We start from the raw sequence: 27,841 nt of genomic DNA on the forward strand, positions 1-27,841 counted from the left end.
TATGTAATATCTGATTTAAAAATTCCATTAAAACATTTTTATGGAAAACTGGGTATTTAATTCAACAAAAATTTACATGGGAAGTGTCTGCATTCCTTGAAAATTTTTGTTTTTTTGTTGGAAACCCAAAAACTGAACATTTTCATCTGAAAAACAAAAACATTTTTGGTTTCAGCAGTTTTTGGCCAAAAAATATTTCAGTGTTTCAATTCAGTTGAATTTTGCCACCGAAAATTTTAATGAAAATGTCTCATTTTTGTTAAAACTATTCATGAAGAAAACAAAAACATCGATAAATCTAGGTCCTAAGAGGCACTCTTCACTTAATATAATTCTGAATAAGAATACAATTGGCTTTTCCATATGTCTGTCATATGTACGTAAAATAAAATGAATCTCTTTAATTGGGTTTGACTTTATTAATTCTTAAGATAGATTTGAATAAAAAAATCAATGTAATACAGCTAGCACAAATAAACTGTAAATGTTGCCATTTAATACAATTAAAAAAATATGACATTTAACTGCATATGTTGAACCTAGAATTTCACATATATAGAAAGAGCTGAGTTAATTCAAAATTAAGATATACTGGGAAAAATAAAAGAAAAACTAAAAGTGCTAGGGGAAAGTAAAATAAAGTGAAGAGCTAGCTAAAATTTTGGAGATAATTGTTTTAATCAAAAAGAGCTTTTATTCAAAAATTATTTTTTCTCAAAAAAGGCATTATTTAAATATTTTTAATTTTTGTGAAAATTTTCACAAAATTTATTGAAAATATCAGAATACTTATTTGTTCATTTGCTAAAAAGCAGGTTTTTGGTAGACTGAAAAGTTTGATAATGATTTCAATAAAAAATTCAATGTTTTGTTATATAAAAATTCAGTGAAGATTTTTGGAAAACACAAAAATTGGCTTCATTTTGAACGCTTCAAAAATTTCAACTTTGATATTTTGATTTTATTTTCATTTTTTGACCAGCTCTAATAAAGAATAAAAGCCAATGAATTATTTGTATCTTCTTCAAGCCATTGCTGTCTTCCTTCATCCAACCTGTAAGAAAAAGAGCAGTTCATGATTGATGTTATGTCTTATGGGTCAGATTCTTCCAAGCATATTCACATCAGTCCTGGACCAGAACCCACTCAAGTTAGTGGAAAGTCTCCCATTGAAGTCAATGGGTTTTGCATCAGCTCCTTCAGGTAAAATTTTCAAAGGACATGGGGGAATTAGGTGTCCAAGTTTTGTTGACTTCCAATGGGAGCTGGGCATCTAAATCCTTAAGCATCCAAAATAGACGAGACAAAGAAGATCATTCTCCTCATTTTACTGGTGAGGGACCTAGGCCCAAAGGAACGTAAGACAGGAAGGGCCTTCCTGGATCATCAGATCCAACCTCCTGCTATCCCAGGCAATGCCATCATATAATCCCATTCATAAACATACCAAACTCCATCTTTAAACTAGTTGTTTACCCGAACTGCTCCTTTTGGGAGGCTGTTCCACAACTTCCCTCCTCTGATGGTTAGAAACCTTCTTCTACTTTCCAGTCTAAATATATTCAAGGTCATATGTTCTTGTGCCTGCCCTGTCTCTTAGCTTCAATAGCCCTTCTCCCTGGATGGTGTTTACCTTCCTGAGCAATCCGATCCCCTGTCAGCCTTCATTCTGCTAGGCTAAACAAGACAAGATCTTTCAATCTCCTCTCCTCTCATAGGATAGGCCCTCCATTCCCCTGATCAGTCCAAGAGTTTCTCCACAACTTATTGCAGTCTGAATGCAGAGAGATTAATTCTGAGGCTGTCCAGGGAACCTAAAACCCCTTTCAAATTTCCATCCTAAGGGCCAGATTTTTAAAAGTATTTTGCCACATGAGGATGAAAATAAGTGCTTTTTTGGGACAAGCACGCTGCATGTTAGGCACCTACTCCTTTTGAAAAACCTGTTAGGTGCATATGTGTTTAAAAGCCTCTAAAATATGGCTTTTTGTATCTTGCCTAAATTAATGTAGGGAATACCTGGACTTGAACCCAGCTCTCTAAAATCTAAAATCAGTGATTGAACCTCAAGGCCTTGTTTTTTCATTTGTAAAAAAGAGGATGGGTGGATGGACAATGGAGACTGAACAACCTTTTCTCCCTGTGTGTAATGTACTCCTCTTTGGAGGTCATAAAAAGGGTCTATGCACTGCCCTAAACCCCACTGACCCTCAGTTCTTACCTCAGAAATAAAGGTATTTAGTGACCAGGAGCATATTCAAGGCAATGCTTTTCATTAGCAACACCCTCAAGCCCAGCACAGTGATAGACAGCGCATTCATTTTCTCCATATCTTCATCTGCAAAAGTGCAAGAGAGATTGTGGCTTTGAAGTAGCAATTTGATATCAGCACAAAAACAATGTGGTAAACAAACCGATACAGTTTTGCAGGTGTAGAAACAGTGCAGAATGTGCACTGGAAATCAGACTCTAGGATAACAGATGTTGGGCAGATGGCAAAGGACAATTTTGCCCTAAATGTGATGATTTTACACGGTTCAGTTCACTAATAGTTTTCAGTGAGTCAAGCCATATTTCGGGCCAGATTCTCAACTGGAATAGAAGCCAATGGAAGCTACACAGATTTATATAATTTGAAGATCTGGTCTGTTGGCTTGATTCAGCACTGAAAAATAAGTTGACACTGGTATAACTCCATTGAAATCAATAGGGGTTACAATGATATAAAACTGGAATAACTCAATAGTGAATCAAGCCCTAAAATTCCACTTATTTTCAAACTAACCTTGGGGGCTAGGAGTTGATGTTCTGCAGATCTCAGTTGAGCTGGTGGTAGGTCCAGGAGTTGTTAAAGCTGAAGAAAAAGAAAATTAAACACAAGTGATGAACACACAGCTTCCATGATGAACAAATTAAATGTCTGAGATTTTTGATTCAGTTAAGTTTCTGGACCGAGATCCAGTTTCTTAGTCCATGTAAATAGGTGCAGCATTTTTGACTTAGTGGAACCACTCCAGCTTACATCAGCTGGGGCTGAGGCCTTGAAAGATTATCTCCCAATTTGTATCTATTTCACTTATTTAAAAGAATATTAAGAGGTGATGAGCTCGCACTCTAAAAGTACATACACAGGGAGAAGATTTCTGGCATAGGATACAAAAACAGAAGAAAATATAGGGTAAATTTTTCACAGGTCTTTAAGGGTACTTAGCTACCTTGCAACTAAGCACCTAGAGGGATTTTTGAAAGTGGCTATCAATAGAAATTAAGAATCTGGGTGCATTTGAAAATTCTGCTAGGTGCATCTGTAAATGGCTAAATACCTTTTTAAAACTGCCTCTACTTCACTTAGGTGCTTAAGTCCCATTTTCAAAAGAGATATAGACTTTTGGAAGCCAAAGTTTCATTGAACTTCAATGGAGTTTAGGCTTAAAAAGGCCAGATTTGAAAGGTAAGCAACTAAAGATGGAGGTAGACATAGAGTGATATTTTTAAAAGGTCATAAACAGGTTAAGAGCCTAAGTCCCATTGGCTTTCAATGGGATTCAGGCATCTAACCTATTAGGTGCTGTTGCAAAATCCCACTAGAGGCCAATCTTTATCTTTAGACACAGTAATATCTTTGCAAATCGGGCCCTTAGGTACTTTTGAAAAGCTTTCTCCAAGTCAATAATATCAAACTGGAAATATTACACAACTTCTCTACAGTGTGGGTAATTAAACTGTGGGTATTACCAAGGAAGGTGATAAACTCATCATCACATGGAGTCTCAGATTTTCAAAGATGATTAGGGGATGAGAGTAGCTAATTTGCAAATCCCTTATGCAGATAAAAAAATATAAAATGGACACAGAAAATTGAGAATGGATGTCTGCCCATAAGTGCTAACCAACAGAGTAGGGAAGACTCATTCCCTCCAGTGCAAGAACTGGTGCACAGACTTCTCTGGCCTGAGTTATTCAGAAACTCAAATAAGATGATCATAATGCTCCCTTCTGGTCTTAAAAGCTTATCCTTAGCTGTTGAAAATCAGTGTCACTTCAATGAAACAACAGTGGTTTATGCAAGCTGAGGATCTCAGCCAATGTTAAAGAATTTACTAGGGGTCATTCTTCTCTGATCCATAACACCATACCTGGTGATCTCTCTGAGGCAAGAATTTTATTAAACTTTTTGTTGTGGTGTTGTACTGAGCAATGCACATCTTGGTTCGATGTAATGTTAACAACCTTTACGGCAAGGTATTTTCTGGATGAGAGGACAGGCTCAATGGTTTCATATAGAACTGGGCTGTCAGCATTCATGGACATCTTCAGTTCGGGTGGGTAGAAATCCCTTGCTAAACAAGCAGTTGGACCACTGGAGTCTTCATATTTCAAAATCACGAGAGAAGGCTGAGAAGGTGTTTGGTTATCTGAAAGAAGAAATTGATCATGTTGTTATGTGTGCCAGTGCAAAAGGTCAACTCTGAAGTGTCACTGTTCTCATGAAAAGAAATCACACAGAACATTTTACAGTTAGGTGCTGAGGTTAAGGTTACGACCAAGATCTTTTAAATTGATTTGTAATTTGGTGGGCTTCAGTTTTTGGCTCCCCAATTTAGGACACCTTAAGGAGGCCTCATTCAAAATATATACACCATCCACCCTCTGAAAATCAGTCCCATTTATGGGGTCCCAAGTTGGACGCCCAAAATTACTAATCACTTTCAAGAATGAAGGCCTAAAACTCCAAATTTAATGTCTGCAGCATCTTCATATATACATGCAGAGTTGGTGACTGAATTTCTACTTCAGCGTTTTCAAGTTCAGTTCTCTGATTTCATGAACAAATTCATAGATTCATAGATTCATAGATACTAAGGTCAGAAGGGACCATTCTGATCATCTAGTCCGACCTCTTGCACAGCGCAGGCTACAGAATCTCACCCACCCACTCCTACAAAAAACCTCACCTATGTCTGAGCTATTGAAGTCCTCAAATCATGGTTTAAAGACATCAAGGAGCAGAGAATCCTTCCTCAAGTGACCCGTGCCCCATGCTACAGAGGAAGATGAAAAACCTCCAGGGCCTCTTCCAATCTGCCCTGGAGGAAAATTCCTTCCCGACCCCACATATGGCGATCAGCTAAACCCTGAGCATATGGGCAAGATTCACCAGCCAGGTACTACAGAAAGTTCTTTCCTGGGTAACTCAGATCCCACCCATCTAATATCCCATTAGAGGCCATTAGGCCTATTTATCCTGAATATTTAAAGATCAATTAATTAGCAAAATCACATTATCCCATCATACCATCTCCTCCATAAACTTATCAAGTTTAATCTTAAAGCCAGATAGATCTTTTGCCCCCACTGCTTCCCTTGGAAGGCTATTCCAAAACTTCACTCCTCTGATGGTTAGAAACCTTCATCTAATTGCAAGTCTAAACTTCCTGGTGGCCAGTTTATATCCATTTGTTCTACTGTCCACATTGGTACTGAGCTTAAATAATTCCTCTCTCTCTCCAGTATTTATCCCTCTGATATATTTATAGAGAGCAATCATATCTCCCCTCAACCTTCTTTTAGTTAGGCTAAACAAGCCAAGCTCCTTGAGTCTTCTTTCATAAGACAAGTTTTCCATTCTTCGGATCATCCTAGTAGCCCTTCTCTGTACCTGTTCCAGTTTGAATTCATCATTTTTAAACATGGGAGACCAGAACTGCACACAGTATTAGGTAAGGTCTCACCAGTGCCTTGTATAATGGTACTAAAATCTCCTTATCCCTACTGGAAATACCTCTCCTGATGCATCCTAAGACCGCATTAGCTTTTTTTCACAGCCATATCACATTGGCAGCTCATAGTCATCCTATGATCAACCAATCTCCAAGGTCCTTCTCCTCCTCCGTTACTTTTAATTGATGCATCCCCCGCTTGTAACTAAAATTCTTATTATTAATCCCTAAATGCATAACCTTACACTTCTCACTATTAAATTTCATCCTATTACTATTACCCCAGTTTACAAGGTCATTCAGATCTTCCTGTATGATATCCCAGTCCTTCTCTAAATTGGCAATACCTCCCAGCTTTGTACCATTTGCAAATTTTATTAGCACACTGCCACTTTTTGTGCCGAGGTCAGTAATAAAAAGATGAAATAAGATTGGTCCCAAAACTGATCCCTGAGGAACTCCACTGGTAACCTCCCTCCAGCCTGACAGTTCGCCTTTCAGTAGGACCCGTTGCAGTCTCCCCTTTAACCAATTCCTTATCCACCTTTTGATGTTCATATTAATTCCCATCTTTTCCAATTTAACTAATAATTCCTCATGTGGCATGGTATCAAACGCCTTACTGAAATCTAGGTAAATTAGATCCACTGCTTTTCCTTTGTCTAAAAAATCTGTTACTTTCTCAAAGAAGGAGATCAGGTTGGTTTGGCACGATCTACCTTTTGTAAAACCATGTTGTATTTTGTCCCATTTACCGTTGACTTCAACGTCCTTAACTACTTTCTCCTTCAAAATTTTTTTCCAAGACCTTGCATACTACAGGCGTCAAACTAACAGGCCTGTAGTTACCCAGATACTTTTTTTCCCTTTCTTAATAATAGGAACTATATTAGCAATTCTCCAATCATACGGTACAACTCCTGAGTTTACAGATTCATTAAAAATTCTTGCTAATGGGCTTGCAATTTCATGTGCCAATTCCTTTAATATTCTTGGATGAAGATTATCTGCGCCCCCCCCCCCCGATGTAGTCCCATTAAGCTGTTTGAGTTTCACTTCTACCTCAGATATGGTAACATCTACCTCCATATCCTCATTCCCATTTCTCATGCTACCATTATCCCTAAGATCCTCTTTAGCCTTATTAAAGACTGAGGCAAAGTATTTGTTTAGATATTGGGCCATGCCTAGATTATCCTTAACCTCCACTTCATCCTCAGTGTTTAGCGGTCCCACTTCTTCTTTCTTTCTTTTCTTCTTATTTATATGGCTATAGAACCTTTTACTATTGGTTTTAATTCCCTTTGCAAGCTCCAACTCTACTTGACTTTTAGCCTTTCTCACTTTATCCATGCATGTTCTGACCTCAATAAGGTAGCTTTCCTTGCTGATCCCTCCCATCTTCCACTCCCTGTATGCTTTCTGCTTTTTCTTAATCACCTCTCTAAAATGCTTGCTCATCCAGCTTGGTCTACAACTCCTGCCTATGAATTTTTTCCCCTTTCTTGTGATGCAGGCTTCCGATAGCTTCTGCAGCTTTGATTTAAAGTAATCCCAGGCCTCCTCTACCTCTAGATCCATAAGTTCTTCAGTCCAATCCACTTCCCTAACTAATTTCCTTAATTTTTGAAAGTCAGCCCTTTTGAAATCAAAAACCCTAGTTGCAGATTTATTTTTATTTATCCTTCCATTCAGTTTGAACTGAATTAGCTCATGATCACTTGAACCGAGATTATCCTCTACAACAATTTCTTCTATGAGGTCCTCACTACTCCTCAAAACCAAATCTAAAATGGCATCCCCCCTAGTCGGTTCAGCAACTACTTGATGAAGGAATCCATCAGCTATCGCATCTAGGAAAACCTGAGCCCTATTATTATTACTAATACTGGTCCTCCAGTCTATATCTGGGAAGTTAAAGTCTCCCATGATCACACAGTTTCCATTAGTATTTACTTTATTAAAAACATTAAAAAGGGCTCTATCCATATCCAAATTAGATCCCGGCGGTCTATAACACACCCCAAGCAAAGGTGAAGAAAGAAAATGTGTTTCTTTCTATTTAAAATTCTACCTTCTTTGCATCACTCCAGCAACCCAAAGCAGCCACTAGCCCAACTTAATTAATTTAAGATGGCTTTATGTTGCAGCAGAGCATAAAACAGCTTGAGCTGTTGGGGGGGTATATCAATTTGGCAGGAAACCTCTTTTGAACAAAAATCTTTGTTCTATGAACATCTGTATAACAGATATCTTTTCTGTGCTGCAGATCGCTGAGGCATGAACGGGTCCAAGTTCTGCCTTTATTTATGCAGGTGCACATCTATTGAATTTAACATAGTAATGTACATGTAATTGTGGGTGGAATTTGACCCTTTGATAGCACAACACCCAAAACTGAAGTTGCTAGGCATCCATTTTTATTACAGAGCTCAGATGATGTATCTTCTTATATGGAAGTAGTATCTAAGCACTTTAGATATATTCATAAATTAGTCTCTGACCTAACTCAAGTTAAAGTCAAAGAATCCCATTTTGTGAAAATAGTCCTGTGAATTAATGAACTTTTAGCATCATTTTACAGATTGGAAACTGAGGCACAGAGGGATGATGTCACTTCACCAAACCACACAGCAAGTCAATGTCAGAGGAAGTTTTAGGACCAAGATTGCCTTAGTCCCAGGCCAACCTCTCTTGTGCTTTCTTTTCCCATCTGTAAAATGGGGGTAATGGCCATTCCTTTTTCCTACAACTTTGTCTAGTCTATTTATGTTGAGATATTCAAAAAGCTTCTAAGTGATTTAGGAGCACAAGTCCCATTGGCTGGGCTGGGATCTTGATTGTTGACACTGGATGGAAGAAGAAGAAGAAGAAGTAGATGTGCGTATTGCATGGCTAAGCAAAAACTAAGGGAGGAAGTGATAACTCTTTGAAAACAGACAAAGGGACTTCCCAACATGGGTGGGAGTAAGAAAAATGTTCAGGATTTTTCTAGGAATCTAGTGAAAGGAAACTTGGATAAATTAAGAAAATGTTTTTTGTCTGGGTAATAAACTATAATGCTCACACGGAGAACAAAGAGACTATAGAATATGCTCCCTAGGAGAGTGGTAATTATATCAATTTATATTAGAAATCAAAAGTACCTGCTATAAGATTTTTCTGTGCTACAGATTAGAGACGTCAAACCATCACCCATACTGGAAGAGAGTTTTGCATTTTGTCACGGGATATAAATATGAGACAACACCATGACAGCAATAATTCCAGATAATGTGCAGGCAAAGAATGAGCCCAGCAAAGAATGAACTGACACAAAACTAAACTTCTCATCCTAACTTCAATCATATCTTCAAGTTCTAATCATAATGGACCAAATCCTCAGGTACTATAAAGCTACAGTGTTCCATTGACCTCTGTGGAGCTATGCCAGTTTACATTAGCTGTGGACCTGGCCCACCAATGCAAATGGTGCTACAGACAATTCATGCCCTCTGGGGATCTGGCCCACTGACTCCAATGGATCTACAGCCAATTTACACCAGTGAGGTGTCTGGCTGCAGTGACTTAGTGAAAGAATGCTGGTTCAAACCTGCTGAGGATTTGGATCCATTTTACTAAAACATAGTTCCCCAGACACATAGTTATTTGTAATCATGTAAAGATGGCTTCATAAAACAGGAATGTATAATATTTAGATTTTAAAAATTAATACATTTTTGTGTACACAATACAACATTGTGATTTTTCAGATTCTAATAACATATAGAGTATAAGAATTCTCTTTCGATAATGTTTAAATAGTTTATTTCAAGAACTTACTTGGATCTACTGTAACTTGTGTCCCAGGAGAGTCAAAGTCCACAGTGATACACTTCTTTACAAAGTTCTCGTCTCTCTCTATGGCTGTGGTAGGGTATGAAGGAAGGTGATTTCTCAAAACTCCATTCATTCCAATTTAATTCTGTTTGCTGCAGCAGGAAGGATCAATTTTTTGAGCAAAATAAAGTATGCTCCTAAAAATCTGTGCAAATATCTTTACATCTCCTTATTGAGTGTAGTAAGCCATTGAATTGTAAGACCAAGCAAAGGAGAGCACAAGATAAACATTAATCTTGTTAATTAACTAGTCTAGTCCTTTCACATACACATTCACCACTCTCCTAGGGAGCATATTCTTCCCTTCCATGTCTTGTATTAATGCCTTTACCTATTCCAAAACAAAATATCTGAGGGGAGATTTTCTTAAAAAGTTAGTTGAGTCATTCCTTCCATTTGAATTTTTCAAATTAACAATAAAAAGCTATGCTTTCTGCCTCTTACCAAGACCACAGTATATTCATTTAGAAGATATCAGACCAAGGGTAAAAAAGTCAAAACTATCTAAGCCTAAGTATCATTTTCAAGAATGACTTAGCACTTACAGGGTCGCATTTTCAAAAGTACCTACGTGAGTTAGGCAGTTAACTCTCATTCATTTCAATGGCAGTTAGCTGCCTAAATTGCTTAAATGCTTGGAAAATCCTACTAGGCACCTATCTGAATTTTAAAGTGCCTAAATACCTTTTTGAAAATGGGACTTAGACTTCTAGGTCATTAGGTATCTTTTGAAAATTTTACCCGAGAACTTTGGTTGCTCTAAATCAGCACAGCTATGGTGAAGTCAATGGAGCTCTGATGATTTATACCTCTTGAGAAGCTGGCCCATCAATTCCAAATTATTTAGTTTAAAATATCAGATAGAATTACAGCTGAGCATTTTTTTCTTACTTGGGACAGTCTTCCCAACCACTTTTAATACTGAGATTTTTTAAAAAGAAAATGGCTTTGAGACTCTCGTATCCTTTTCCAGAGGATTTTAAGATTGGGTCTAGTCCCTCCTCTGCTGTACACTGCCATAGCACAGGTTACACCAGATAAGAAATCTGTCCTGTTAGGTCCCAGTGTGAGAAAGAGGAAATCGTATCGGCTGCTCATGGGCAGAGAAGCCTGATAGTCTGTGGTCGGTGTAACGTTCTCTAGACCAATTCTATGATCTGATGAGTAAAGTGCTGAAAGCAATGTTCCCATGCTGTGCTGATTCTCTGGATACAAGTATTCTGGAACCAGATTAAACAAACAGTAAATTCAAAGGCTTTTCTAAAACGTTTTCACACTAATCCACCCAGACACTCTTTTCTCTGGTGAGAAGTACAAGCTTTAGAGCTTCATGGGGTTACTGACAGGAGCACTGTGAGTATAAATATGTTAAAACAGATACTATGCTAATGTGACCCATATAAATACCTTAGATAAATTTTCTAGAGCATAAATGAGTTCAGCACCCAACTCCTATTGGATTTCAATGGGATTATGGTGACTAAATTACTTTAAAAATACTCATCGTGATGTTTGTGGTTAAATATTTATGAACTTCACAATGGAGGTCTGTAGCGATAAAAGAATCCATAGATGTCTCCTGTCTTCACAATCTGAAATGTTTAAGCTTCCAGTTCTGTTCTTCCTCCCCCTCCCCAGCTCTTTGCTCATATTGTGCTGTACTTCTCAACTAATCTTATTTTGGATGGCATTATCAAAGGTGCAAGCTGGGCACCAAACTCATTAGGCTCCTTTGAAAATCCTAACCATGTGGCCAGATTTCCCAATGTACTTAGATGCCTAAAGATGCAGATAGACATCTAATGGGATTTTCAAAGGTGTCTAAATAAGCTAGATGCTAAATAGTTTTGATTTAAATAGCAGTTAACTGCCTAACCTACTTAGACTCTTTAAAAATCTCACTAGGACCTGGATCCTCAAAGATATTTATCACCTGACTACCATCTGCATCTGTAGGGATCTAAGTACATTGGGAAATCTGGCCCATAATGAATATGGTATAGTGGCTAAAATGAGCCCTAAATTATCAGCCCCAATTTGCATCTCAATGTATAAAGCAAGATATAATGAGAGTCATCATTTTAGAGTCTAAAAAGCCCCATTTTTCTAGTTCTTAACCTGGATTCTTCAGTAAAATGCAGTGTATTAGGCATTCACATTTGCATGTGCCTATTCATTGCACACCAAACCCTGAATAGATGTGCATGCAAATGAAATTTCTCTTACACAGATGGACCCAGCGTTTCTTCAATTTTTTTCTTTCTTTTCCTTCAAGAAAATTGGAATTTCTCTGCTTTTTTCTACCATGATTTCCTGGCTTCTCCAGCAGAAATCTGCTCCCCTAAGAACCACAAGTCCAGGTTCTTGTCTGAGCTGCCTTCTGCATTCTTTGTCCCACATGCAGTAACACTCAGCAGGGTCTTTACGTCTAAGGGCAGTCATATGCAAGTACACCGTGGCCACTAGGACCTGGGAGTGGCCGAACATGCGGATGCTCAGGTAAACAAAGCATCTCGTGGCCCGCCAGGGGCTTACCCTGAACAAGCTGCGGTCCAAGGTTGAGAACCCCTGCTTTATTTTGTATCTTGCTCCCTTTCCCTTTGTCTATTTCTTTGGTTTTCCCATTTAAAAGCCAAGCTCTTCAGGGTTGTCTGTTGCTATGGGTCACATTGTGGTATCCTTACACTAAGTTGTTTCTTATTCCAGAAGCCACCACTTTGCCTTCAGTGGAACAATTCACCCAGGTAAGGCTATTGAATGCTGGCCCTCTGGGGAGTTTGTTTGTTTTAACTGAACAAAGCACAAGCACAACTCTGTATTGTTTATATTAGATAACTAAGTAGATAGAGGCCTGTGATTAGGTCACATCTAATATGGCAAAGCCCACCAGTCCTTGCCCTCTTGTTTAAGAAACTCACTAATACATTGCATGTTCTTTCTGTCCCCTCTCACATATAGACACATCCCCATGCATCTTCCAAGACCTCCTATTTGCCCCCATTTTGAAGCACAATTAAGTTCCTTTGGTAGGAGTCCCTACAAGGCCAGGTGGTGAGAGGCCTTGGTTTCTGTTGTCCCTTGGAGACTTAGAGTGGATGGAGCGGGGCAATGAAGATTGCCACAAGGGGAAAGCTGGTACTAGGGGAAGGAATTCCAAGATCCAGGGTCAGGGAAGAAAGTGGATGGAAACAGGTAACCTGTTACTATTGTTAAAGCTGAGAGGATTGTCTGAGCTGGTTTCCTTTGGGATTTTCTACTGTTCAGGTCTTCAGCTTCCATAGCAGAAATCTTCTGCAGTAAAACTCATTCTTGTCGGAGCTCAGACTGCCTGGCGCACTTTGTGTCCAACATGTAGTAATACTCATCAGCATCTTCAGGTCTAAGGTTAGTCATGTGCAAATACAGCAGGTTACTGGGATTGTCCCTGCAGATGGTGAATCGACCTCTCACTGAAGCAGCGTAATTTTTTGTATCTCTGGCCCAATGGCTAATGGTTGATACCCACTCCAGGCCCTTTCTAGGCATGTTTCTGTGCCAGGTCATCCCATAATCACTAAAACTAAATCCAGAAGTTTTGCAGGAGATCCGGAGATAGTCCCCGAGCATTTTAATGTCTCCACCAGATGCCACAAATTCTAATTTTGACTGACTCCCTGGGTAGAAAAAAGTGACATTAAGACTTCTCTAGTAATACTTGGGCATCTCCCATGCCCGTAGAAATTAAATCACCTGTGAGAACCAATAGAAAGGATGCGATACGGAGCCATAATAGCATAGCTCTGATTCTGAGGAGAGTTTTCAGGGGAATTTGCTGTTAATTGCATGGACACAGGGGGATGCAGATTGTGTAGATTTTCTCCCCAAGAGCTGCAGTGTCAGGGGAATCGCTGGCTTTAAACAGGAAGTTCAGTTATGTATTTTGCACAGGTTCCATTTTATAAAAGTCAGATGAACTCCAGCCCAGGAGAACCAGCATTTTATATACCACAGTTTGGTGTTGCTTGACTGAGGGGAAAAAATAATATTCATGGAGTTAACCACAGGTGGGCTTAGGTTCCCATGGGCTGACTACTTTGTCTTCTGTCCTAGCCTGGTCCCACTCCCCTTTTCTTTTCTTTTCTTTTCTTTTCTTTTCTTTTCTTTTCTTTTCTTTGTCTGTTCAAGATGTAAGCTGCTTGGGACAAGGTCTGTCCATTACTCTGGGTCACACTGTGATCCTTCTACATGTGGTAGTACTTTATCCCCAAAATAGCCACCTTCCTTCACTGGAACTATTTAGCCTGATTAAGGGTGTTGCAGTCTACTCCTGTATAGTTTTTATTAACAGCCCAAAGCACAAGGACTAGTATTTATTATTTATATTATAATAGCCACTAGGTAGACAGACAGACAAGGTTGGGGAGGCGATATTTTTATTGGACCAATTTCCGTTATTGTTGACAGAGACAAGCTTTTGAGCTACACAAAGCTCTTCCTCAGCTCTGGTAGCTCAAAAACTTGTCTCACTTTCCAACAGAAGTTGGTCCAATAAAATATGTGTCCTCATCCACCTTGTCTCTCTAATATCCTGGGACCAACAGCCTACAACAACATAGCATACAGCCCAGATAGATAGATGGGCACATCCAGTATGTCAGAAACATCCAGTCCTTGTGCCCTGTTCAAGAAAAACATAAAACCTTGTATATTCTCTTTAACCCCAGGCAATGTTGGAGACATCCCCTTGAAAGATCTCCTTTTGCCCCATCATGAAGCACAGGTAAGCACCTTTGGTGAGAGTTGTGGGACAGGGGTGGGGGGGAACTCGCGTGTTCAAGGGACAGGAAAAAGCTGATGCCAGGGGAAAAGGAAAAGTTTCTTGGAATTCAGTTCCAGAGAAAGAAAGTGGATGGAACAGATAACCCTGTACTATTGTTAACGCAGAGTGATTGTCTCCACCTGTTTCTATCAGGATTTTCTAGCATTCAGGCCTTCAGCTTCCTCAGCAGAAATCTGCTCCCCCAACAACCATAAGTGAAGGTTCTTGTCTGAGCTCTGACTGCCTTCTGCACACTGTGTCCCACATGCAGTAATACTCAGCAGCATCCTCAGGTCTCAGCTCAGTCATATGCAAATACAACAGGCTCCTGGTATTGTCTCTGGAGATGGTAAATCGCCCTTTCACAGACTCAGAGTAATGTACTGTATCCCCAGCTTTGCTAATATAGGCAACCCACTGCAGTCCTTTCCCAGGAGCGTATCTGACCCAGTTCATGCTGTTGTAACTAAAGGTGAATCCAGAGGTTTCGCAGGAGATCCGGAGAGAGTCCCCAAGCATTTTAATTTCTCCACCGGATGCCACAAATTCATGGACTGTCTGGACTCCTGGATGGAAAAAACAGACAGTAAGACTCATATGTAAAAGAACCTCCAACATCTTTAGCAGTTAAATTACCTTTGAAAGCAAAGAGAATGGATGTGATGCTGAGCCAGTGTTTCATCTTTCTGATTCTGGGGAGAGGTCCCAGGGGGTTGGCTGGTAACTGCACGGATCTGAGGGGCTGTGGGTTGTGTCTCCAAGAGCTGCAGGGTCAGGGGACTAGCCAGCACTAAGCAGGAAATGTGGCTATGCAATTTGCATATTCCCCTGTTTTATAAGACAAATGAACTCCACCCCAGATTGAGCTGAGTTTCAGAGACTCTGGGCTGCATGCTGCTTAGCTCTTTGATGGAAAGTACTAAGAACAGACCTAACAACAGGTGTGTACCAAAACTCTGCCCACTTTGGTTTGTGCTGTAGCCAATTCCACCTCCCTTTTCCTGCCTTGTCTATGTAGACTGTAAACTCTTCAGGGCAGGGGCTGTCTCTTACTCTCTGTCTATGCCGCTACCAACACAATGGGACCCAGATCTCAGTTACTCACTGGGTATGGTCAGTGTCCAGCACCATCAGGCACCAATCTCTAGGTAGTTCAAAATAGACATGATAAATAATGGCATTCTAATTCTGGATTTCTTACTCAGTCTTCCTGGACTGAAAACTCTTTGGGGAATAGAGTACCTCATTTTTCGGGGCAGAAAATCCCTGACTAGAACTAGGAAGAGAGTGAGATTTTAGAAAATACCTCTTGGATTTAGAAGTACAATTTCTATTCCGAGTCAATGGGATTTGCACTTCTAAATCCCCAATGTGCTTCTGAAACTCTTTGACTCTTGGCAAGCTTCTCCAGCTCCTTTGTGCTAAGGCACCTCAGCCCTGCCTAGAGCGGGGTGAGGGTTGGGCTTTTGGTTTTGTGACTAGTTTATTCTCCAAAATACACAGTTTCAAGTCAATCAAATTTATTCATGGATATGGGTCAAATTCAACAAATAGTTGCAGCCAGAAAAACTGGAGGGGGAAAAAACTTTCCAAAAAAAGTCAAAACGTTTCATTTTGGGATTTTTGAAACAAAAACACTCTGACTTTGTGTATCAGAATGGTGTTAGGTACATTTAGCTATTTTAAATAAAGGTAAAAAACATCCTAAACTGAAATGTTTAATTTCAGGTCGAACAAATCATTGTATTCAACCCAAAACATGATGTTTTCATTTTGGCAAGAAAAACTGTCATTTGTGCTCAATGCAAAATGAAACTTTTCTGTTTTTATTTTTCATACAAACATTGAACCAAAAAATCAGTTATTTGCTCAGCTTTAGTCCTGACTTTGCTGCACCCAGATTTTTTTTAATATTCACAATTAATAGGATTCATTAATTTCTTTATTTTATGAATTTCCTTCTGTTAATTACACGATTTGCATATCCTCATTTTATGAGGGCCAGAACAATCTGTGTTTCATGGACTCTGGTTAAGAGAGAATAAGTATCATTTTATTCATGTAGCAGAAGGAAAAACTAACTAATTTCTTTGTTTTCATTTTTTAAAATAGTCGTCAAATCCCATTCCCTCACTTCCGCCTTTGCTCCACATCTAGTTCCTCCAAAGTGTGACCAGACTGGAGAAAGGCTCTGTATCTTATTCACTCACCCCAGCCAATTTCTCTGTCCTGAGGTGAAATCAAAACCAACACCCCGAGCTGGAAAAGGTCTTGTATTTCATTCTCCACCCCCAGAGTCAGCCAGTCTCCCTGCCTTGGCACTGGATCAGAGCTGATGCACCCTAGAGAGGAAAGGCCCATATTCCATTCCCTGTTCCCCAAATCAGAAAATCTCTCCCACAACATGGAGCTGGATTGGAGCTAGCAGAGCTAGCTAGCTAGCTCTGGAGGGGAAGATCTCTGCCATTTATAGGTTCTTTCTATTCTATTTATAGGTTAAAATCATTTAATATTGTTAAAAGAAACAACTCTTGTTGTGCAACAATTTTTTATTATGCAAGCAACATCCAGCAAAACATAAAACATTGCTTTCATATAAATATAGGAAAGGAAAATACATGAATGCAAAACATCAGAAGACATTTTTTAAAAGACCATCATCTTTCAAAGTCTACGCTTCCAAAAATTCTTGCACAATCAGTATAACTTAGCTGTCAAACATTCTATCATTTTTCTAGCCTAAGAAACATGGTAGGCTTGTATTAAAGACAGGTTGTGTTTTTTTCCACGGGGCAAAAAAAGATTTGAGGGAATACAAAATAAATTTTAAAATAGAAAATCTCCTCCAGTCTTAACTCTGAAGTTGTTATTGTAACTCTACAATTGTTATTCAGTTACCAAAATTAGCTTGTTAAAAATCTATTCCTAGCAACAACAAATGCAGACTAATTGTCAGTATCAAAAGCAGTATATATAATTAAAGTTGACAGAAATTTAGCATTGTTTATTAGATCCTTCTTCGCTCCTTCTTGCAAACCTAGAATAACAACAATGACATTGTTATTAATTATTATGTTCATTTATTTTGTTACAGCTAAATTATTTGGTCTTTTCCACATGGCAAATCCCAATTACATATTCATCATACAGGTGCTGAAGTTATATTGACATCTGTGGGACTTTCACAAGTGAACCAATTCCAGAATGAGAGTTTCATAGGCCAGAAGGGACCATTGTGATCAGCTAGTCTGCCCTCCTGGATAACACAGACGATAGAACTTCCCCCAGAACAATTCCTATAGATCTTTTAGAAAAGCATCCAATCTTGGTTTAAAAAATTTCAGTGATGGAGAATCCATATGATCCTGGGTAAATTGTTGCAAGGGTTAATTTTTCTCAACATTAAAAAATTTTCCCCTTATTTTCAGTCTGAATTGGTCTAGCTTCAACTTCCAGCCATGAAGGATGGTGCTGTGGGAGACACGATGCTAGGACTATCTGATCTGGCTTCACTTCCTGGCTCTGCCACAAACTCCCTATGTAACCGTGGACCTTCTCTGCATCTGTAAAATGGGAATATTAATCCTTCTTTTATCCTTTTTTTTTTTTTTTTGCATTTCAATTGTCAGCAATGTGAGGCAGGGACTGTCTCTCATCATGTGTCTGAGCAGTACCCAGAATAATGGAGCCCTCACCTCAGCTGGCCCTATACTAGGTACTAGTGCATCACAAATAAATATGAACATCCACACTAGAGACAGGAGATCTTTGATTAAATCAGGAGCCTTGATTACACAACCATTCTGTGAAATGTCCTGCCATTTCATGGAGACAAGGTGGGTGAGGTAATATCTTCTACTGAACCAACTGCTGTTGGAGAAAGAGAGCTGAAGAAGAGCTCTGTGTAGCTCAAAAGCTTGTCTCTTTCATGAACAGAAGTTGGTCCAGTACAAGATTTTACCTCATCTGCTTTGTCTCTCTAATATCCTGAAATCAACACAGCAAACCACTATTTCATGACTAATGGTAGCAACTGTGCGAGTGCTGTCACTCTAAGGTACTTATATGACATCCTTTAGTGTAATAGCTGAGAACTTTCGGACACCTTCTGTGAGGTAGGGGAATGCTGTTATTCCCATTCTACAGATGGAGACCCAAGACAAAGAGAGACTAAAGTCAGAACATTCAAAAGAATATAAATGACTTGCTCAACCTGACACAGAACATGGTAGAGCAGGGAAGGAAACCAAGCCCCTAACCACAAAACAATTCTTCTCCTTCTATATCTTCTCTTCCTGCTAGTCTAGGCAGGACTTAGGCATGATGATCTGCCTTTTAGTAGCATGTTAAAAAGACCTGCCCTAGGTGCTGTTAGCAGACAGTCGTGTGAAAAATGTCAGATCTCCGTGTCCACCACTAAGTATCACGTACCTCAAAGACTAATCTTGCAATCATGCTCACATTGAAGATGATGCTCTTTGCAAGCACAATTTCCAAAGCCAGCAGAGCCGCGGATAGCATCTTCATGCTTTTCTCCTCATTCTTGTCTACAATATATGAAACGATGTTGTGGGTTCACCATGAAAATTCATATTATCACAAAGCCAAATAGAATGATGGAAGATATTTGTGTGTGTGTGTGTATAGGCTTGTCAGAATACAAATTTTATTTTTCAATATTTTGGACAGATAACATCAATGGTTTTAAGTGTTTTTTCTATTTCTATTGATTTAAATTTTTCACAGTTGTATGAAATTATTGGGGGTCAGACAATAATTTTTTAATAATAGTAGATTTTGAGATTCAATAAGTTACAGCTTTATAAACATTAAAATGCAGATTGTCAATATCATATGTCAAAATATACAAAGTAAATACCCCAAGTCAAACTCTAATAAGTTCTCAAGCAGCATTTTTCTTATGTTGCTTTGCTTACTTTGAAAATTTCCATTATTATTAGTAGAAATATTTTTGTTGTTGGTTTCTGTGTGTGAGGTGAAACTGATATTGATGGACCTTTACAGGTAAAAAATCTCATCCTTCCAAGCCTATCTCTGTGCTAGAGAGAAGGAGTAAGGAAGGTGGAGCTGGCAAGGTGCAGCTCTCTTCTGCAGTGGAAAATGATTAGAGAAGGAGAAGACGAATGTGATGAATTTTCATCGATGTTAGTGGGAAATGGGCACATGTGGAATATGAGTTAACAATGTGTAGGAGCCAATAGACCACAGGGGAGATTTTTTTTTCCAGTCCTGTGCCCTTGACGTCGATGGGAACAGGGACTGGACTCTCAGAGCTAGACTGCAGGACTCCTATGCACGATGCTGAGCACTTCCTCCCTTAAACACCAGTGAAACCACTTGCGTGAATAGCTGCTCGCCAGATTCTCAGCTGATGTTGAAGTCAATAGCTTCCCCCCAGATCTCACAAGTTGCCTGTAAGTTTGGGTACTAACCTTCAAGACTGGAGTTTGAAATGTTGCACAGATCAGGAGCAGGAGATGTGAAATCTAAAAGAAAGACAGAAAACCACACCCAACAGAAATGATTTATACTGATATATAGTAATATATAATAATCCCACCAAACTATTTGCAATTCAGGATGGTGGAAATTCACCCTGTGCACAGTTCTAGCCTGGTCCATAGTGCTGTGAAGTCAAGGGGAGTCTTTCCCTCTGAGAAAGCATATGAGCCCTAGAGTTTCTAGTACAAAACATTTTTTTACATAAGAATTTTATGTAGGATTTCTTTCAATTTCCTTGAAGCAGAATACTGTATAGAGCATACAGAGCATTGGAGTAGATGAATGCTCTGATCCATTCTGGCTTTCCCTGTGATCCTATGTGATAAATAAAATTTGAATTAATCTCAAAGGTATTATCTTATTCAGCTTTAAACCCCGAAAACATACCTGGTGGCTCCTCAGCTGTTTCAGTTTTCTTAATAAGTTTTCTGTTATGTTGAACGGCGCAAGACACTAGTTCATTTGAAGACAACTTGGCAACTTTGACGGCACTATATTTCCCACTAGATGTGAGGATAGATGTTGCTTCATATATAGTTTGACTGTCAGAATTCATGAATATCTTCAATTCTTTAGGGTAGAAATCTTTCACCAGGCAAGCAGCAATGCTCTCATTTTCTGATTTCATAATGGAGACAGAGGGCGCAGAAGGGGTTTGATCTCCTGGAAAGTTAATGTTGCATTTGAAATTTAATTAAAAGATTATCATAATGGTCCCTTCTGGATTTAAAACCAATTAATATCTTGGCCCTATGGTGGTATATAGAGAGTACCTATTTGATAAGTACATGATATAGACTTCTTTTAATCTAAACTTTGATAAACTAAATAGATTGAGCTTCTAAAGTCTCATTTGAAGGCAGGATTTCAAGAAGAAGGAGAAGAAGAAGAAGAAGAAGAAGAAGAACTTAACAATGGGGGTTGTGGGGAAAAATAGCATGTGATCATTTCATTAGAAGTTGTAGCATAAGGATGAAGAGTTAATATTGCTCGTACAACCTTAATTCTGTAATTTCCTAACTTTTGAGTGCTTGATTATGCAATCATAAAAATCCTTTATAACAGAGATCATATGAACTTAATTTGGATGTTGAAACTTTTCAATAGAACATTTTGAAATGATCACAGTGAAAAAATGAATTAATAGTGCAGAGCAACACATGACTATTTTAAATATATTTTCCATGTAATTTCTCTCTTCTAGAAAGGAGGAATGTCAAATTATCACTGAAAGTCAGACAGAAGCTGGTATTCTATACACACAAATTTCCAGAAACACCTATTGTCTCTGGATCCAAAGTGTGCATTGCTAAAAACCACCACTACCAGCACAGACAATAAGAATCCCTGCATAGTCCCTGGGTTATTTTAATCTCACCATCAATATGCCTTCAAAAATCTTTAAGAAATTTCTTTTTCTTAAATGTAAAGTTTTAAAACACCCTTTCCTGAGCATTAAGGTTCAGTCACTTACTTGGTATTAGAGAAACTTTGGTCCCTTTGAAGTTAAAGTAGTCCACAGTGTGACACAGCTGTGCAAAAACCTCCCCAGAGAAAATTGAAACAACAGTTAGGATTTATTTATTGTATTCTGAGTCTGGGTTAGATTATTCATCTCCAATTTGTGGTGTAATCTTGTGCTAAATCAGAAAACTTTTCCATGCAAAAGGTAATTTGTATTTTAGCTGCAGAACAAGAAAATTGGCTCAAAGAGGCATGATTCTTGTTCTCTATTTGAGTCTTTACAATTAACATATGGAAAACTGGGTCCTGAAAAGATTTACAAACATGCTCAACTTTGTACACCCTGAGGCAGAATCTCAGTTGGTGTAAATGGTCCTGGAATCTTTGAAGCCAATATGAAACTTTACAGCAACTGAGGATCTGTCCTGCTGAGTAGCCCTATTAACATTTCAGTGGGTCTATTACACTGTGTAAATTGACAGGTTTCAGAGTAGCAGCCATGTTAGTCTGTATTCGCAAAAAGAAAAAAAAATGCATCCGATGAAGTGAGCTGTAGCTCACGAAAGCTTATGCTCTAATAAATTTGTTAGTCTCTAAGGTGCCACAAGTACTCCTTTTCTTACTGTGTAAATTGAAACACGTGCTCAGTTTCTGTAGGATCAGAGCCTTACAGAAGAATTTCCATGCTTGACTCCCAAAATTTCCTGCTTTCAGAAACAAATTCCATGTCTCAAAGCCAAGATCTGCCAGTGGGTTGAGAAGGATTGATTGGGTCCCAAAGAACGGCAACATGCCACATGTGGGACCACGTAACAAGGCAACACTCTGTTTTGCAAATAATAAAAATAGTTATGGATGTTTTACTTCTTTAATTTAACTAATGAGGATAAAACCTTGTTTAGAGTAATTAGGCATGTGCACTCTACAGCATATAAAGAAATGTGCAAAGGTAAAAGAAGTATTTACAATATTATTATTAAACCAACGCAATAACGTATGGATAATCTCTCCCTTTTCCTTCACAATAAATGAAAAGCAAGGGATATAAATGAATCAATCCTAATTAAGATTTTTTTAAAGAAAAACTTTACAAATATTTTTCCAGACCTTTCTTCTGACTTTTCATGTAACTTCCACTGAAAAGGTCAAAAAACTCAAGGGCTAGACATTTGCCTGAGGAAAAAAGTATTTGTTATGTTCAAGGTTTTTGTGCAGGGCTCTATGGTGTCTGTATCACTGTGTGTGTACCTCCCAGTCACCGTGCTAAACCTCTTTACGTAAACTGTCTTTGTGGCTCAGAGGGGATTCAACACTTCTCAGAATTGTATTCCAGAGAAATGAATTGTTACTTGGAGCTGCCCATGTGGGCGAATGCTTCCTTGGAACTGCAGCCGGCCCGGTTCTGAAATGCTTCGTTGTTCAACTTTTCATCTTTGTTTTCTATCAGAAGAGATCCCTTGGTTTCTGGCTGCATAGCATGGTTTGCACTGCCAATGCACTTGTAGTCTGGTAGGCAGATCTCCATTATAAAAAGAGAATTCACCTTATCCATAGGATTCCACAAAGGGTAGTCAAGTCTGATATTACACACACACACACACACACACACACACACACCCTGAAAAGCAATAGCGGTCAAAGTTATGGGATATAATTTAACCATAAAGGAATTTCTGTACAGCAAGTTTCCACTGATAGTGAAGGTCTCAGCTACCTCACAGGGATCTTCTTTCTTCCTCCAACAATGTAACACATCCTTAATTGCAGTCCCAGCTACATTACCCTGAATCTACAAGGTTAATGTTTCTAGAGGAAGCATGAATGGGTAAAATCAAACCCAATCTCACTATAATGCTGTTACCCTATTTCTATAAAATTTGTTTATACAACTCCATGCTGGTTGCAAATCTTTCCTCTACCCACCCTCTGTTTGTTAACTTGTCTGTCTATTTCTACATTGTGTGTTCCCTGGGGCATGGATCCTCCTCCTTCTCTCTGTGGAAAGTGCCTAGAATCTCAGTTCTCATACTTTCAGACCTAGCGTATAGCATATTTAAGGGGGAGGGAGTTACTTGGCATAAGAAGACTTTGTGGTTTTAAACAGTGCAATTGAATCGCTGGCACGGGGGAAAGCTGGTTTGTGCAAAGAAAGCATGCAGTCAAGATGGGACTGAAAAACTTATTAACCAAAGTTGTGGTAAAGGTGGTCTAAAGGTAGGCAGCAATGCTTGAGAAAAAGCTTTCCAATGCCTCACCCCATCTGACCAAATGAACAAGTCTAGATCAACATGCTGTAAAGATGAGTCTCACTTCTGAATATTTAATTTCTCTTACTTTTTTTTTAATGTCAATGGCAGTTGTTAGGCGCTTATTCCTTCACCCACTTACTTCCCCGGTCCTTCTCGCATGAACGGAGAGCAACAAAACCTGAAGTCCAAAGGTGCAAACTATTCTATGTTTATTGGGGTGAACTTCCAGCAAGCATGATTCCAGTTTCCTTCCTTAGTGTCTCCCTTCCCAGCTCTGATACCACAGAGCTTTACCTGTGTCCCTGTTCCCATTCCCCTCCTTAGCAAAACATGATTTCAATTTCATTCCCCTTAGAAAACATGATTCCAATTCCCCCACCCCCATTCCCCATTCCCAATCCCCCTCTTACTTCCTGATTGACTGCAGACTATAAAGTAAAACTTGAGCTCTGATTAGCTATACCTTAACCAATCATTTCCCTGAAATTTAACTAACCAATCCTAACATATTGTAACATGATTATGTAACCAATTGTATCCCACCACCTTAATTAGTTTACACCCAGCAAAATTAATTACACAGCAGACAGAAACAATCACAGAACCAGACAGAGACCATGCAAATAAACAATAGCAAAGTGGGAACTATACTGACAAAACAATACAGAAGTGAGGATTTTACAACCGCATCTATAAAGATATAAGGGTTTCCCAGCTGTGTCTATTGATAAGTGAGTTCTTACCGAAGAGAAAACTATTAAACTAAACTTTCTTTTACATCCTCTAGGCTCTTCCCTTTCTCTGGAGGTGATAGATCAGATCATCTTTCTAACAGCCCCAGGTTGCCTTATTTCAACGTGACTAGTTTGGAATGTGAGGAGGTAACCGGTCACTTCCCAGCTTATGGCTGCCTCTACTGCTTAGCCAAAGGCCTTGGCCTAAGAACAGGGCCTCAGACACAGGGTCACAGTGAGAAAAGGCCCTTACACCTGCAGACATTGATTTCGATTCTTTCTTTTATACCTCTATAACTAGCTAAATGATAAGAATACACCTAAATTCTTAGAGTATAGGCCTTTACAGGCAGGCCTGAATTTCTATATCCTAACAGCAGTTAGGCAGATAACTCACTTAGGTGCCTTTGTAAACGCCATTAGAAGCCTATTTCCCTCTTTAGGCACCAATATTCCTTTCAAACTCCATTCCCAGGCCCCATTAGCATCAATAGGCACTTAAATATCTCAGGCTCTCCTCACACCACAAGTGAAGGTTTTTGTAGGAACTCAGAGCCACGTTTACACACTGTGCATCGCGGCAGTAGTTCCTAGGAGTGTCCTCAGGCTTCAGTTTGTTCATTTGCAAATATGCCGTGTTCTTGGAATTGTCCTTGGATATTGTGAATCGCCTTTTCACTGACTGGCATAATATTTATCACTCGTAGGAGATTGCTTCGTACTGCATACCCACCCCAGTCTCTTGCTGGCAGACAATCGATACCAGCTCATCCAGTAATCACCGAATTTGAATCCAGAGGTTTTACAGGAGAGGTAGAGAGAGTCTGCAGGTTTTCTAATGTCTCTCACAGATTCTACAAATTTAGCAGTCCAGCCACCTGAGTGGGGAAAGAGAACAGGAGTACTTGTGGCACCTTAGAGACTAACAAATTTATTAGAGCATAAGCTTTCGTGGGCTACAGCCCACTTCATTGGATGCATAGAATGGAACATATAATAAGATATATATATATATATATACATACAGATAAGTTGGAAGTTACCATACAAACTGTGAGAGGCTAATTAGTTAAGATGAGCTATTATCAACAGGAGAAAAAAACTTTTGTAGTGATAATCAAGATGGCCCATTTAGATAGTTGACAAGAAGATGTGAGGATACTTAACCTAAGGAAATAGATTAAATATGTGTAATGACCCAGCCCCTCGCAGTCTCTATTCAAACCCAAGTTAATGGTATCTAGTTTGCATTTTAATTCACCTGAGAGGGGAAAGAGATTGTAAGACTCATAATATTGGAGTCCTGTGGCACCTTAAAGACTAACACATTTATTTGGGCATAAGTTTTCGTGGCAGGAGCCTACTTCATCAAATGCAAGCTCCAGAACAACGGAAGCTTATGCCCAAATAAATTTGATAGTCCTTAAGGTGGCACCAGGACTCCTCATTGTTTTTGCTGAAACAGCCTAACACAGCTACTCCTCTGAAACTCATAATATTGTGTCTGCAATAAATCGGGAGACTTTCAGTGAAATTCAATGATCTTGTACAACGGTTGTAAATAAAATGAAATGTATCACAAATATCATATTTTTGAGATTGGGAAAAAAATGATCGAGGAGAGTTTGGTGTTCCCTGTATTGTGGTGGCACACAGAGAGAGCTGAAAGGTTCAGGGAATCTCTGGCCTTAAACAGGAAAATGATTTGCATACCCTCATTTTATAAGCAACTAATTGAATTCCATCTCGTGTACTGCCCCATCTCTTACAGCCACCTCTTATCTTGTATTTTGACTGAAAGCACCTCAGAGCTGGCCACATGTAGCTTTCACGACTTTACAATAAAGACTTGATATCTCAAGGAGTTGCTTGAGATATCTCATTGCAAATAATGAAAAGAGCAATAAATCTTATCTATCTAGCTATCTATCCTAGTATCTGCATGCCTTCCACAAAAAAATCAATAACAAAGTCCCTAGTCACCTCCATGAATTCTCTGGAACATCTCCCATTTGCGGGTAAAAAGTCAGCTTGGAATAGGGGTTTGGGTTTAGCTATTATTACTTGTAGGTATTTAGGGTGAGGAGGGGGTGTCAGTGTTGTAAGGGTCATTTTTATCATGGAAAGGCATTTTTGAGGAGGTCTCATTCGTTACAATGAGGTCTGTGCATCACAGTCCTGTATGTAGCTTTAAAACTCTCTGCCCTAGTGTCCAGAGCTTTCATCTGGCCAGCAGCACTCTCCTCCCAGAACAGCCACGATTCCAGGCTCCTGTGTGAACTCAGAATTACTCTGACACACTGAGTGTGTGGGGCCCAGGCAGAGACAGAGGCATCCTGGAGGTGAATGCCTGGCTGCTAAGATGGTGTTGCCAGGAGGGCTTTGGCTTCCCTGACCATGGGATGCTGTTCCAGGAAGAAGGACAGCTAAGCAGAGATAGGGTCCACCTATCGAGGAAGGGGAAGAGCATATTTGGAAACAGACTGGCTAACCTTGTGAGGAGGGCTTTAAAATAGGTTCAAAAGGGGCATAATACCAAAGTCCATAGGTAAGTCTAAGACATGGAGACCTGAGAGAAGGGTGAACAATTTGGGGGAGCATGGGCTGTAACAGAGGGATCAATGAGAGACAAGACAGAAGTTGGGGTGGGGGGAAATCAAATCAGTATCTTAAATGTCTGTATACTAATGCAAGAAGTATGGGGAATAAGCAGGAAGAACTCATAATGCTAGTAAATGAACACAATTATGACATAGCTAGCATCACAGAGACCTGGTGGGATAGTATGCATGACTGGAGTATAGAAGGGTACAGCTTGCTGAGGAAGGATAGGCAGGGAAAAAAAGGGAGGAGGTGTGGCCTTATAGATAAAGAATGTACACACTTGGTCTGAGGTTGAGATGGAAATAGGAGACAGACTTGTTGAAAGTCTCTGGGAAAGGATAAAGTGGGTAAAAAATAAGAGTGATATCATGGTAGGGGTCCACTACCAACCACCTAACCAGGAAGAAGAGGTGGATAAGGCTTTTTTTAAACAACTAACAAAAACATCCAAAGCACCAGACTTGGTGGTAATGGGAGATCCGTTGGGAAAATAACACAGCAGGGCACAGATTATCCAACAAGTTTTTGTAACATATTGGAGACAATTTTTTGTTCCAGAAGGCGGAGAAAGCTACTAGGGGAGAGGCTGTTCTAGATTTGATTTTGACAAATAAGGAGGAACTGGTTAAGAATTTGAAAGTGGAAGGCGGCTTGGGGGAAAGTGACCATGAAATGATAGAGTTCATGATTCTAAAGAATGGTAGGAGGGAAAATAGCACAATAAAGACAATGTATTTCAAGAAGGCAGCAAACTCAGGGAGTTGGTAGGTAAGATCTCAGGGGAAGCAAGTCTAAGGGCAAAAACAATAGACTACAGTTTGCAGTTTTTCAAAGAGACATTATTAAGGGCACAAGTGCAAACTAACCCCC

The 27,841-nt window shown here is 39.2% G+C and overlaps 2 gene segments (V, D, J or C); both read right to left on the bottom strand.

Annotated features, from left to right (window-relative positions):
- Positions 1-404: 404 nt before the first annotated feature.
- Positions 405-15,330, bottom strand: LOC119842069. The segment is given in 6 exon segments: positions 405-1,054; positions 2,222-2,338; positions 2,786-2,854; positions 4,137-4,415; positions 9,543-9,691; positions 14,845-15,330. Coding segments are annotated over 4 exon segments (594 nt in total).
- Positions 15,331-16,934: 1,604 nt separating this feature from the next.
- Positions 16,935-26,552, bottom strand: LOC119842058. The segment is given in 6 exon segments: positions 16,935-17,434; positions 18,829-18,944; positions 19,851-19,904; positions 20,308-20,583; positions 21,395-21,429; positions 26,535-26,552. Coding segments are annotated over 4 exon segments (441 nt in total).
- Positions 26,553-27,841: the final 1,289 nt, after the last annotated feature.

This window comes from Dermochelys coriacea, chromosome 13 (assembly GCF_009764565.3).
Source record: "Dermochelys coriacea isolate rDerCor1 chromosome 13, rDerCor1.pri.v4, whole genome shotgun sequence".
Taxonomy (NCBI): domain Eukaryota; kingdom Metazoa; phylum Chordata; order Testudines; family Dermochelyidae; genus Dermochelys; species Dermochelys coriacea.